This window comes from Pygocentrus nattereri, chromosome 29 (assembly GCF_015220715.1).
Source record: "Pygocentrus nattereri isolate fPygNat1 chromosome 29, fPygNat1.pri, whole genome shotgun sequence".
NCBI classification, from domain to species: domain Eukaryota; kingdom Metazoa; phylum Chordata; class Actinopteri; order Characiformes; family Serrasalmidae; genus Pygocentrus; species Pygocentrus nattereri.
Window position 1 is genome coordinate 15,456,143 of NC_051239.1, and position 15,179 is coordinate 15,471,321.

Sequence of the window (15,179 nt, forward strand, 5' to 3'; positions counted from 1 at the left end):
GTGAAAAGAGGTTGTTAGGCGTGTCAGATCTGAGGAGGGAAGAGCAAGGAGTTTATTGTGGGGTGTGAAATTGAAGGTGAATGTGCAATCATGTGAAAGACCAACGTGTGAGCCCAAAGCACAAGACTAGTGTTTGACCTGGCAAACTGTTTAAACATATGCTGTATGTGTGTGCGTGTGCCTACATTCAGTGTGTGTCAGTGTCTCTTACGATGTCATGGTTGCTGTAACAAAACCTCACATTTCCAAAATAGTAGCTTTGTAGGAGAAGGAAAAACCTTCTTAACGTGTTCATGAAGCAAGCAGGGCTGGCTCTAGCCTTTTGGGGGCCTTGATCAGGAATTTTTGGGGGGGTCTCCTCGTCTCACTAACTAATGTATTCTAATATCAGAGAACTAAGAGCAATGATGACCACATGCTGTCTAAATGATGTAAATGAATAATTGTGTGTTGTTGATGATTGGATGTTTGTTTGAGGTTCCCATAAGTTACAGTTTAAGGTATAGTTAACTTTCTCAGCATTCTTAATCCAGGGATCTGTCACATGATGCAGGGTAACTCATTTAACTAAAAGTTCAATTTTATTTATATCATTAAAGTTTATTTGGATCCCAGCTGGCTGTGGTATCAGCATCGATTTTGTTTTCTACCATTCTTATGCTTTACTTTCTACTTATTTAGGTAGTATGTTCCCTGCTTATGTCGCTCATTAGGTAAACGTTTTAAGGCTGCAAGACTGTTTCATGTCATTTTTGACCGTTTGTACTGGTCCGTTCTTTAAGAAATGTTCACACAATGTGACCTACAGTGAGCTTTTTAGAATAGAAAAAAAATTATGGTAATATTTTGATATGACAACAACAATGTGTCTATGACTAATGATGGTATTAGTATTCATCAGTACGAGTTAATTGACATTGTTTCATTTTGCGTTTCTGTGCAGATCTTCAGGGTCCAGGTGGCTGTGTGTGACCAGTACACATCATGCAGTGACTGTCTCAGTGCCAGTGATGCCTACTGTGGATGGTGCACACTGGAGAGCAGGTAAGATATATGTACATTGGTGTGTCACTGAGTTAAGCAAAGAAATATGATTTTAAGCTCTATTTATGTGTGCTTATCTTGCAGTGCTATTCCTGTAAACGGAGGGGGTAACTGAATAGCAGTAGGTGGATTTTTAGTGCAGATAAGCAAAAATGTAGTTATATAAGCAAAAGAGGTTTCAGAGATATTTTCTGATGTTATTGCGGTTTAAGTTTGTGCAAGTGAAACTTGTAGGCTTTTTTGGCCCCTGTTTTGCGACTCTTGCCAGGTTTGCTGAATTCTTTTCACTGGATTGGACCAATTACATCTTTCCATTTTTAGGCTGTAAAGTTTTGAAGCTACTGGCATTAATCATTCCGCATGCATTATTCAGCAATCAAGACAGAAGCTAGCACTTAACATTCATCTACACTGAAAAATGTGTTCCACTGAACTTGATTCAAATGTGTACATCATTTCCATATGAATTACCTGTATTACATCTACACAGTTACTGCCACAAGTAAGAGGAGACAAAGCCATGCTGATGTAATACAATTTATTCATGTGGAAACGATGCACACACTTTTAAATCAAGTAAATTCACTCCATGACTTGTAGATGGTCTGTTTTTAGTGTGTAAATTCAAATCGTTTTCCTAACTGGGGAACTGATTTTGGAACAGAGTGAAAGAACACTGCCAAGTCAGAGTCTTACTGTAGGGGTGTGGATTTGGAAAAGGCAAATGAATGCAGATTGTTCTGAGTCAGATTGTGTATTGTAATCTTTATCTTTTGTTGAAGCCTAGCATGAATGCGAGGAATGGAGAGGAAAGCGCGATGTCTGAGACGCTCAAGAAATGCTGAAGTTGTGTTTGTCTGCTCTGCTTGCTGAAAGCGTTCCCTCCTTCTATTTGTCTTCCCCATTCCTGTTCATCCTCCTTTCTCAACTAGTCCACAAAGGCTTGTTGATGTTGTCATCACACTAGCTCTTTCAGGGGGAAATGTCAGACAGCACTGGGAATCTTTTTAGCTGATGCCATGACCCTGTGAGTGTGTGTGTGTGTGTGTGTGTGTAATTGTTAGGGTGTCTTTGAAAGGCATTTTGGACAATGCAGCTATGGAAAGATTGGTGCATGAACATGTGTGTGTGTGTGCACTATGCTTTGAAGATGTTGAAGGCATGTCAAGTGAGATCATGTAATATGGCACTTCTGCGCATGTGTGTGCGCACATTATGCGAGTCATGCAAGGTCAATGCGTTTGGCATCATGTATCAGCTTCATCTCAGTTGCCCCAGTGTGTGACAGAGGCAGTTTTAATCTGATTATGTGGTAAATAATTCCACAAGTCATTTCAGTGCACTCTATTCACCATCACACAGCTCATTACAGACAGACTTTAAACCCGTAGATACCAGGGGTATAGTTACAGGGGGAGCTGGTGGGGCCTAGGCCATCCCATTTATAGGCCAGTCTCCCCAGATTACTGACCATTAAAAAAGTTCTCCAATGCAAATGGAAACATTAAATATAAAATGTAAGCTCGTCGTGGGCAAACACGCTGAGCCATTATACCCTCATTACTTTTTTCTATCTCTAGAGCATCACAAATTTCCAAGAGACTGTATCATCACATCACTTGTGCATGGAAATCCACTTTATTTCAAAGCCAATATGATTAGCTTTCTCCTGAGAACTGGGCTGTGCCAGGTCCTGTAGGCTATTTATGGCCCCAGTTAGCAAGTAGTACTAGAAAAATACTCCAATTAAGCAACAAGAGCATCTCTACCTTCAACTCTGCCGTCTTAACATTTATACCTAGTGCTGGGACCTGGGTTAATTAACCTTTACCCACTGTGGTGTCAGTGGTTATGGTAGCAGTAGCAAACATCGGTCAGATAAATGTGAGGTAAACATTTGTGTGTTGTTTTTAATATTCAGAAACATTTCCCTCAGATTACAGTAGTTGGTAGGCATTTGTATTAATAGATTAGCTATATTGATGTGATTATAATGAGGCCCCATAAGCTTGTACAGTGGACTTAAACACAGAAAAACACTGTTTTATTTGCGAATGTGCTGTGAACAAATGTTAGAAAATGTATTGTGAAAGTATGGAAACAAGTGAGGGCTGACGTGATGTAGCTCTTTACAGCTTATACACTATAAGCAGTAGAGCTCCAGTCTCCTAGATGAAAGTCACTCTTATGGGGACCTATACACTCTCAGCAAAAAAGTGTTGTGTATGGTACCAAAAAACATTCAAAGGCTTGTAACAATAGTGGAACCCTTTTTTGGTGCTATAGAAGTTAGTAAAACATAAGTAGATGTTTTAATAGGTTCTTTAAAGAACCCTACAGCACATTTTCAGTCCATACCTATGTTTGGCCATGCAGAGAATGTATGTAGTCAGATGGTTTTTAAGGGTTCCTGGTTCTATATATGACTACCACCTGTACTAAAGAACCTTTGAAGAACCACTTTTTAAGAGTGAAGCCTTAAGCCTTAGAAGTCAAGAGTTATTACTTTAGTTTTGCTTCTATAAATTGTGCCATGCAAGTTGTTGCTAGTTGTATTTGTCATTTCTAAGGGATAAAACTGAAAGCGAGAGATCCAGACTTGTAGGTTAAAGTATGTCTGTCATGGAGATTTAGAGCTTTAATATAAGGAGAGCTCTGACTAGGTATGAGCATGAACTTGTTTTCACTAAAAAGAGTGTTGAACTGTTTTTGTTTGGGCTTCAAGATGTCTTTTATGAATAACATTTACTTTCTTTCATGAAGTTGTTGTTCTTTTATTTGCAGCTATAAAATTCTAACTCTGAACTCTGAAGTGTTTTGCTTTGTGTGTGTGTGTGTGTGTGTGTGTGTGTGTGTGTGTGTGTGTGTGTGTGTGTGTGTGTGTGGAGGGGATTTTTCAACGATGGTAGACTCATTCTATTTCTGGCGGTCAGCCTGACCTCTTTGCTCTGGCTCTTCTCTGTGCTCTTTTCAAAGTTCAGACATTCATTCACATGTACACACACTGTCTTGTATTACTCTGTTCATGGAGGGTTTTCACTGATATATGTTGGAGAGTAATTCAGGCCTTAGCTGCAAGTGAAAACAGCATTTTGAAGACAAGAATTTCTCATGAGAACCAGTGAAATGTTATTTGGTTGTTTAAATAATGACAGCAGTACAGACTAAACATGCTTTTGGATATTTTGGAGCAGAGTAGCCATAAAACTACATTAATGTTTGTGTCTTGTGGGGCCAGATGAGAATTCACGTCTGGAGATGACTAATTAAACTTTCGCTGCTAGTTTGTGGTGAAATCAAAGACACACTCCTCTAAAACCCACACCTCCAAGTTCTTGTATCGCATAATATTTTGAGGTCCAGTGTAATGAAAGAAGTTCACACTGAAAAAAGTTGATTTGTTTGTGCCACGATCCTATAGATACGTCTCTGCAGTTGGCCTTCAAGGTAGCTGTACCTAATAAACTGGCAGCTTAGTGCCTTCTCATTCATTCAGTGTGTTACTACTGTGACATAACAGTCAGAACAAAACCTTGGATTTCTAAAATGATAACTTTATAGGAGACGGAAGAAACATACTTTACTTTTAATGTAAGTCAGTGGAACCAGGCAGATTTCCAGTTTAGGTCCTTTTCTTTTTTGGTCCATTGATCATGAAATTTGTACACAATGTAAGAGGAAAAAAAAAAGGTATTTTTAAATGATGTCAAAAACTGAAAAGCGCCAAAAATGGAAGAGACAAGGTTTTGTTTTGACAACAGCATATTAAGTATTTTTACTTTGCTAACTTTGCTGTTGCTTTGCTACAGCTTCTCGTCTAATATTAAACCGTTAGCTCCAGCTTAGCTTATGTACCAATTTAACTCACAGTGGCTTAAAGATTTCCCATCACTTTTGAATAACGGAGGTAGTTTGTTTAATAAAGAAGATCACGTTCATAAATGTCCTCTGTTTCCCTTGTGCTGTTGAATCTGTTGCACAGCTCTGTTGGAAAGAGGGCTGACAAAGTAATATTTCAACAGTTCTGAAACTAAATGATGATTTTCATTACAGTGGTCACTGCACAGAAAATAAACAGTACCTAAAGAAGTCGAACGAGTGCTCTTGGTTAAAAATGACCATAATTATTGTATTATCTTAGTTTTAATGTTTTTTCAATGTATTATGATCCTTTTCTTCATAACAAGCATGCTATGCAGTATGCAGTTAGCAGTATGCTGATGTCTTAGTAGCTGTCTAGCTATTTTTTTCCCTTTCACCTTAAATAATGTAGCAGTTCTGACGCCTAAGGGACCAGAATGTAACTGCTGCTTTATGCCTCGCAAAATCTCAACAAACAAAGTGGAGCGGGAAGGCTAAGTGGCAGGGGCGAGGGATGAAATAGGATTGGGCTTAAGTAACGGAACAAGAATCTGTGTTTTAAGCCCTATTAGCATATTATTTTACGTTTAATTAACTTTACCCTGTGATAGCTAACACAGCTGTTGCCTTCCAAGAGGTGATATTTATGTAAAGTGTTCTCTGCATACTTACATGCCTAATTCAAGTTTTAAGGGGAGACTTTTTTTAGCCATGTTAAACTTGTATAACATTCGCTGGCTAATGATGTCTTATTGTCTGTTGCATCATGTTGACAAGCGCACCCTACTATGAGCTCCATTTCACACTCAATTTGTTCCCACCCTAGTAAGTCTATGTTCCCACCCACATTTAGCCCAAAATGTATAATGAATGACCCCGGACATTCTTGTTATGCGATCATGTCTGACCCCGTAAGGCTGTTGTTTGTGCATTGTCATGGTTTATTCACTTTTGTTATAGACCTAGCAGTAATATCAGTGTTTTGCCAACTATTATGTAAACTACTATTACGTGAACATCAACCACAGATTATTGACATAACAGAGAGATTTTCTAAAAAGTGTTTTCATGTGTTTATTTGGCTGTTGTTAAGTGATCATGAAGAATAATCACAAGGATCTGCTTTGACTTCCCATAAACAGGGCTGGAGTTTAGGGACAGTGTGTCCTTGCTACCCTCTGTATGTGAGTGTGTGGTGGGGGCATGTGTGTGTGGGCAGTGTAAAGTGGAGCTGTGCACGAGGAATATTTGGATTAACAACTGAAACATAAGTCATAATAAAAGGCCTCTGTCTGGAAGGGAATTCCATGCCTGATAGTCCCACTCTCCTTCAGACACAGACACACTCTCTTGCTCGTGTATAGATAAAGACTTGTCTTGTTAGCCTTTTTAATTGAATTAGCAGCACTCTGATCTCAGTGCCAGAGGGGGCTGTCGTCATGGGAACGTATGTGAGAGGAATCAAACACACTCCTGTTGTGTGTGTGTGTGTGTGTGTGTGTGTGTGTGTGTGTGTGGGTGTGTGTGTGTGTGTGTGTTTGCTCAAAACTCTCTATCACATTTTGACATGACACTTGAAAAGTAGCTATTTCTCTAATGATGTATTATGTCTTCCTACCATTGATGCGTGTGTTTTGCTTTTTGTCTATGAATAAAACTCAGTCTCCCATAATCCTGTGTGGCCTCTGCAGGTGCTCCATTCAGGAGGAGTGCTCCACTGGCGGCGTGGCCCGCTCTTGGATCAGCATAAGGGAAGGACCCCAGCAGTGTCCCTCAATGACCTTTACTCCAGCAGAACTCAGCAGGACTGCAAACATTACGGTACGGCAGATGGACACTACCTCAGATCCACACGGCTTTCAGAGACTAAAACACTGCAGATGATTGGCCCTTAAACTTAAAGGACCATATCTGGACCCACATTACTGCTCACTTTCATAACTGCATAACTTACATATGAGTTTCACAGTAATTACTGTGGGGGTGTCATCATACACAAATTTGATTTGATTTGAGACAATATGGTACAATGTAAGTATTTTTCAAAACAGTAAAAATAAGGAGTGCAATATGAATATGAATATGAATATGTGTCTCATGTTTATATGTCAGTGCTAAAAGATTAATGTGTGCTCAGCTTATGTGTGCCAGGTGCATAAAGATGCACATATTTTTCAGATCAAAAATCTATTTGATTCTTTTGTATTCTGTGTGTTAAAAAGTTGAAAATGATTCTACAGTTCTATTTGTATACTACACACATTGGTTAGGCTCAGATGAATAAATAAATAGTAGCAATAATAATAATAATAATAATAAAAAAATTATAAAAATAACATAAACCCCCAAAGTCTAAGTCCTTAGAATGTATAATTGCTTTATAAAAAGCCAAGTCATTTCAGCTTGAGGCCTTGCATTACATAAGCATCTCCCCCCCACTTTACTGTGATAAGACGCACCCAGACACCTAGTTTTGAAAATTGACTGCGGCTTCCATGAAAGATAGTAAGCGAGAGAAATATTTAAAAAAAACACTTTTTCAAATGTGATGTTTTAATACACATTTAAAGAGTTACATCCTTAGTAATACTTAAAGATTTATAGTGGTTAATGAATAATAATTGTTAGGCTAAATAACTGAGCAAGAGACTTTAGTTAAACCCTTTTTGACCCAAACTGAGTGTTTGTTGCTTTTTCAGACCCTTGTGTTTGGAATCATTTTATCATGTTTGACAAGAACATCAAGTTTTATAGCTGTACCCCTAGATTCCACTTAATTCAACCTAATGAGCTTTGACATTTGTATACGCAAGAAAAAAGATTGACCTGCCAGACTCAGTTCCTGGTGGGTCACGGCTCCACAGAGATTAGTATTCTCCCTTTTTGATTCTCTGAGTTCGACACATTGGCCTCTACCATGATAAACAACCCACCGGAGCTGAAAGATCCGAAAACATATCTGCATCATGCTATACATCACCCAAGAAGATGATGGATGAGAACTGATCTATAGAGCAAGCAATGCACTATGCAATAAAACAAGCTCTCTGTTTTTCCTACAGATGTACATGTTTTTTGTGATAAATGAATGGAATGTCCACATTAACATACTTGGGCTTGGTCGTTGCTCCAATAGCTCTAGTTTCACAGGGACAGAATCTTCTCTTATTCAAAAAAACTAGAGTTTATATCAGACTCTAAGCACCTCTGAATATTGAATAGCAGAATCCAGGCAGTCTGCAAGCAGCTGGATGCTTCATACATTAGCTTAAATTGGTCTCACACTCCTTTATGCCGAAGATGAATATGGCCGGTTCTGCCTATTAATAACCATATTTATTAAGAACAAGACCTAGCAAAGCTCAAACGTTTATTCAGTTTGGGTCACAAACTACCACTTTGGCAAAGCCAACACATGAAACGGAATATATTTCACCCTTCAGTCCCATTTTATCATTACTGACAATCGATAAAAAAGTCCTTTCTCTATTTTGCGTGTGTGTGTGTGTGTGTGTGTGTGTGTGCACTCTGTCAGAAACTACTGCAGTGCATCTAACAATAAAGCCTCTTTTACACAGTGACAGAAGACACAGTAGCTCACAGAAAGCTCCGGTTCCACATGCTGGTCCATTTTGGAGTGGCCAATATGGATATGCTTGTGTTTCAGCTGTTGTGGGGCAGAATTTAATGAGTTCAAAGTGACAAAGCCAAAGTATCTGACTCTGAGAACTTCAGAGTGCCTGAAAATGTCAGTAATCACAATCATTGGGTCTGCAGACCCACCTCACTGCCATATTTTCCCATCCATATCTTTAGATCCATATCCTCAGATCGCTATCAGTGCCTCCAGACAGAAGCCAGATTGCCTTTTGAATGGCTTCAAAGGCCGAGGTGTTTGGCACACTTGTCCATAGGGTCTCACTGATGTATTTTGGGTAAGTGGGTCAGCCTCTCTCTGGTGGATCTTCCACCTGTCCATCATTCAAGGCCACAGGAAATGGCTCCGCTCCGGCCTAAGCCCAAACAGGAAACGGGAAGCAGGAAGCAGGCGCCACTGTGAGGAAGTGCTCCATCTCAGTGACAATAGAGCTGAGGGTGGAGAGATAGAATTGGAGTTAAGGCAGAAAGAGAGATGCAGGCTTATTCCATGACTTCACCTCTCAGCCCTCCAATGTTGAGCTCTGATTGAAGCTGAAGAGGAAATCAATCAGGAGAAACTCATTCGGCCCTGTTGCTCCTGCTTTGTCTGGCATTTATTTAAAAAATCGGATTACTCAGCCAAGCTGTGTGAGCATTCATAATCATCACTGTCACCCAGCCAATCACAGTGACTCATTGATTACAGATTATGAAATAATGAGGATGAAATAAGCATATATACATGTGCCCATATACACCGAGCATAGTGTACAGAGTAATGAAAGATACCAGATGTTAACAGAACCTAGAAAAAAATTCCGTCTCACTCTCCTCATCTTTCTTTTTCAGAACGTGGGGATCTTGGTTGACGGAAGCGTTCCCGACTTGGACGGTCTCGACCTCGAATGCGATTATGGGGTTGGCATAGCAACAGTCGCCACGGTACACCTGGACGACGGCACTGCCAAAATCCAGACCTGCCCCTTGCCACCTGCCAGCAAACGTCCTGAGATTCCTTTCGGCAAAGGTGACCACCTGAGTTTTTCATTTAGGTTCTCACTTCCAGACTTACATGAGTAAAGCTGATTAAGTTCACAGTCATTAAACTCAGATCAACTTTACAGAGCTATGTCTTCTTTTAAGTTGGGTTGCCTCACTGCACTGTGTTTAAATGCCATGATGATAACACTGAAATACGTTTATTGTGTCTACAGGTTTATTCTGTAGTCACTGTTGCATGCTCACTGTTCACTTTAGCATGCAGGTGTTTCTGAAGTGAAAATGTAGATAAAAAGTTAGCATTTGTTTAAATGTAATTACAGTAAAAGTCCTTAAACTTACATTTATTTGCACAAACCAAGTTACTATGTGTGTGTGTGTGTGTGTGTGTGTGTGTATGTATATATATATATATATATATATATATATATATATATACATACACACAGCAGTAAGCTTTTATTTGTAGAAAAAAATACATTGTGTTTTGTTTGTGTCAGTGTTTTGGAAGTCCAGCATTTACAGTTACCGTCCAATACGTGCTTCAACTAATCAGTCTTTCATTAAAGAAATATTTTACACGATTTCCTGCATATCCCGAATGCAGTCATAGACATATTTTTATTTTTATTTATTTATTATTTACACATTTAAGCTAAAATTGAAATTGCATTATCATCTGCATAACGTCCGGCATTCCGGCACTATTCCGCTTTCAAACTCCGGGACACCGGAGCTCAGTGGTGTGCTGGCTGGTATGTTGTACATAGCATTGGCACAATAATACCTAAAGTGTTAATTACTGTAAGAAGAGTTGAGGTGTTATGAAAACAGAATGTGGTAAACATACAGGTTTTTTTGGGTTGCCCCTAAATCACTGCCACTTCTTTTAGCTGCACAGAGAAGGTTTTACATTTTTTAACAGTTCATCCTGAATTAATACCACATCAACTTTTGTAAGCCACATCAATTGAAAGTTTGATGAGGTTTGAGCGGGTTGAAAGAAGTACGCATTTAATTGTGGAAACGATTTTGGAGATTGTTGACTTTGAGTGTCTGTTAGCAACATTAGCCTGTTAGCTCCAGTTCCACACTAAAGACCCAGCATTTTGAACACTAAACATGTCTCGGCTGATTGCGTATGATGGGTTGAGTGGAAAATCATGCAAATTAGATTTTTCACTGAATATTTTAGCCATCAAATCAATAACCTTTTTAAAAGCTAAAAGTTCTTGTAACGTTTTGTTGTATGTTTATTTATATTTATTCTAATGCTACATTGGACTACATAGCTTGAAATAAAATGACACCTGGATACATTTATTTGCTTAAAATATTAATATTTAACAGAAAAATCGGCACTTGGACCTGAATCAAATCCTAAAGTCACTGGTTTGACTTGCATGTTGCATTTTTTTCTTCTGTTTAGACCACATTGTAGTTCCTGTGGCCATCAAGGTGAACGGCACCTCTGTGGTTTCCGGAAACTTCATCATCTATGACTGTGAAAGAACAGGAGAGATTCACCGGAAGACTGCGTGAGTGTTACACATGAGACACTCATCCCTAATGTACAGCCTGTAGTGTATGGAATGTATTTTAAGAGGTGGATACGTTTAAGAAAATGTCTCTCGTACGTGTGTGTGAGAGCGAGAGAGGGAGAGCCCTTGTGTGAACGGGCGTCTAAAGATGTGCAATATGTCACACTTGATCAAGGTGATAATAAGCTAAGAGCCGCCAGAAAAGCAGAGCGGACATGTGGCTTCATTTCAGTTCCAACCCTGACGGTCTCTCTCGGCTGGTCTCTCTTACACTTGTGCAGCAGCCCTGTGCAAAGTGGCTGCTCTTGGAACCACTTAAAGGGCCTATATTCTTCATTGATCTCCACTTATAATGATGCTTTGGTTTTATGTAATAAAAAAGATCTGAATTCTTTTTTACATACCATTTTTATAACTTTCTTGATTCTTTGGAATTAAACTAGCGCATGTAAATAAGCTCTGTTATGATAGGCTGCCCTATGTTGTGCCTTATGTAAAAAAGCAGTCCAAACTGAAACACTGCTCATAGCTTCAGAATTTATGGGCAGAGCTAAACCGCTTTTTGCCTTTGGTTTTTGGCCATTTTCTGGCCACAACCATCATATTTTAATGACTAAATTCTTCTTTTCTTATGAACTTATGGCCAGTAATTATAGAGTGAAACCCTCAGCTAGCTCAGATACCCCATTTATATTGTGTTTCCCTGAGAAATATGTCACGGTGTGGAAGGAAAATGATGTCATGAGATTTAATTCATATTAACTTTGAACTAAGTTAACTATTCATGTATTCAAATTAAGAGTTGTTATTCAGTAAGTGCTATAAATTAGTCATTAACAGTTATATGTAAGTTATGTAGTCATGAGAGTGAGGAGTTGTGGAGGATGTGTGAACACGTACAGGACCTTAGGCTTTCAGGGGTTAAGCAGCAGATAAGTAGTCACTATAATCAAACTATTCAAACACTCTACTACCCCACAGGAAGAACTACACAGCTCAGATCGCCTCACCCAATGTGAGTGTGTGCTATTTCAGGACAGATTTCTTACATGATTGAATTCGAAATCCAATCTAGCCTTTTCTTCTGATACGGCATCAGATCAGCCCCATCTCTACTATATAAGGTGTTTTTGAAGCTGTGCATTAGCTCATGTTAACATCTGATTTCAAACTGTCACCTGGACTTGGAGCTGTTATCAGATTTGCAGTGTTGCTTTGCTGAGTAGGAAGTGCCTTGTGTATGGTTTGGATTTGGGTAAATTCAAAGGGCCTCCTGATTACATGCGGCCAACTTGGCACTCACATCTACTCACTATAGACTTACTTCATAAAATGTCTTAACACAATGTTTATATTTCCCATTACTAATGCAGCAAACTCTGAATGTGTAGAACTTTAATTTGCACTTGTAGAGGAATGAGCCAGGGGTTTAGCACGGGTCTAGTGTTCTTCAATTAAGCGGAAATGTAATCCTGCCTCACTGAGTGGAATGTGCGCTTTGGTCTGAGTGGGTAGAGTGTGTGTGTGTGTGTGGTGGGTGAGAGTGTGAGTTGGTGTAGAGTGTGTGTTTTGGGTGACAGTGTGAATTGAGCTCCGTGTGTTTGTGCAGTTAGAATTCTCCCACGATCTCAGTACGTCCGTGTCTAGGTGAACAGCTAATGACAACCAGACATGAGCAGTGACATGCATTCCGTACCACAAGCTCTGGCAACCCTGAATCAATTACTCACAGTGAATGACTCTCTCTTTCTCGCTCTCTCTCTCTCTGTCTCTCTCTCTCTCATATATATGTCTAGGACTCCCTGTCTCTCTCTGTGTTTCACTCTATATATCTCTTTTCCTCTCTTCTCCTTCTCTGCATTTCATTTTCTTCTTTCTCGCTTTCTCACTCTCTTTCTTATTCCTCTGTTTGTTTCTCTCTTTCTCTTTTTCTCCCTCTTTATTTCTCTTCTTGTTTCTCTCTCTTGCTTCTTTTCCCTATTGCATTCTGTTTTTCTCTATCTGTCTCTCTGTCTCCCCACTCTCTGCATGTTTCAGTCTCCCTGTCACTTTCTTCTCTCTTTTTTCCTTTTCTCTGTTTTCTTTCTTCCTTTCTGCCTCCTCTCTCTCTTTCTCCCTCTCCCTCCCTACATTTCCTTTTCTTCTGTCTTCCCTCTATATGTATTTCATTATCTCTCTCTCTCTCTCTCTCTCTCTCTGGGTCGTAAGGCTTGTTTCTCATGCTGACAGAGAGATAATTCAGTGTTTGTTTAACCAAAGCTCTCAAGGAGCAGCTGTGTGTGAGAACAAGCGTGAGAGAGAGAGAGAGAGAGAGAGAGAGAGAGAGAAGAATGAAATATAGACAGGGGAAAGTGGGAGAGAGAGTGAGAGAGGAAAAAAGAGAAAAGAAACAGTAAAATATAGCTGGGGAGAGAGATTTGGTGTGGGATGGTGAGAGAGTAAGATGGGGAAAATGGGGGGAAAGAGAGAGAGAGAGAGAGAGAGAGATAGGAGTGAAAACAATAGCTGCTTTTGATAAGGTTTCCTTGAGTGTGGTTACATGGAGACATCTTAAAAACTTTCGCACACACACACACGCACACAGAGCCTGCCACGAAGAGTGCACGCAATTCACCCCCCCCCTACCCCCCCCCCCCCCCCCCCCCCCTTCCTCACCATCATAAAGCACTCATCCTTATCATGAAAGCCGTTATCTCTGCCAGCAGTAACATCTGTCGTGCCCCACTGAGTCTCACACACACTCACTGGAGGTGCTGGAGTCTTGACTTTATCTTGAGTAAGTATACACTACATCTCTATCTGTCTCAGTAATGAATGGAGGACTGAAGTAAGTTGTGTTTGGAGGAATGCTCCACTGACTTCATTGTGTGTGTGTGTGTGTGTGTGTGTGTGTGTGTGTGTGTGTGTGTGTGTGTGTGTGTGTGTGTGTGTGTGTGTGTCCAGACACGCTCAGCTTTAATGGACATCATACAATATGTTATATGCTGCTTTTATGGCTCCTCTTTCATTCTGAAGGACTGTGTAAAGGGATCCACTCAGTCTCCCCAGGTTCCATTTGACCCCCTTTAGGAAATAATTCAGCCTTGCTTGATCTCTGACCCCTGAAGTGTGTGTTTGATGCACGTGGGAGGTGTTGAATAGCTTGTGTGTGTGATCTGCCTGAGTTAAATTATAACCCCCATAGTAATTTTCTGTATGTGTCTGTGTGTCTCTATGCGTCTGTATGCATTTCTAACTTTATCCAGGTGTACGAGCTGTCTGAGCACTAAGTGGCGGTGTTACTGGGACCAGCAGCAGAACTCATGTGTTTCTGATAAAGATAAAGCTCAAGGCCTGGTGCTGGAGGTGAGCATCGTCAATCTCAACACCAGCCAATCACGTCTTTTTCACACATTCATGTTTATGCTTCAGTTGAGAGGTTATTAATCGGGAAGAGTGTTGGGGAAGTTACTTAAAAAAGAACTTACTTATGAACTACTTCACTCATTACTTTCTGGAATAACACTAACTGTTACTCTCTGATAACCAAACAAAACTGTACCACCTGGTAAGTACAATGAAAAACCCAGAATGTTCAGTATTTTATTCAGAAAGAAACAGCCTATGCAGTGAACATCATCTAAAAGCCTTCAAATTAATCACAATACTGCACTGCATTAAAACACTGATTGGCACTTCTATGAAAATTATCGGCAGGGTTTATATGAGAGCATAAACCAGTACAATACACTCTCGAGGGACCCATACTGTTAAAAATGAGAGGTCATCTCAACTCAAAATGATATAGTAACTGACTACCAGGCATTTCTTGCAGTGACTCAACTTAAAGACAAAAAGCTCATATAATTCAGACTTCTTAGTTGAGTCAAAAGTTCTTGTCATTTTTTAGTTATGAATAGTAGCTGGGAGAATTTTTGACTCAACTAAGAAGTTTGAGTTGGGTGTCTTCAAGTTGAGTAAACTTAAGAAAAGTCATGTAATTAGTTACTATATCATTTTAAATTGAATTTAAATCACATTCAATTAAAATTTCAAAATTTCCATTCTCTGCTAAAAACCTATTTAAAATTCATGTTTGTGATGTCATGAAAACCA

At 39.6% G+C, this 15,179-nt stretch overlaps 1 protein-coding gene across 1 annotated transcript in view; it reads left to right on the forward strand.

The window, feature by feature from the left end:
- Positions 1-15,179, forward strand: part of plxnd1 (plexin D1) — a 107,791-nt gene that overhangs the window by 17,497 nt on the left and 75,115 nt on the right. The window contains exons 5-9 of the mRNA XM_017705725.2: positions 944-1,044; positions 6,597-6,726; positions 9,394-9,571; positions 10,973-11,081; positions 14,330-14,429. Of these exons, the coding sequence (XP_017561214.1) occupies positions 944-1,044; positions 6,597-6,726; positions 9,394-9,571; positions 10,973-11,081; positions 14,330-14,429 (618 nt within the window). The remainder of the gene's footprint in view (positions 1-943; positions 1,045-6,596; positions 6,727-9,393; positions 9,572-10,972; positions 11,082-14,329; positions 14,430-15,179) is intronic.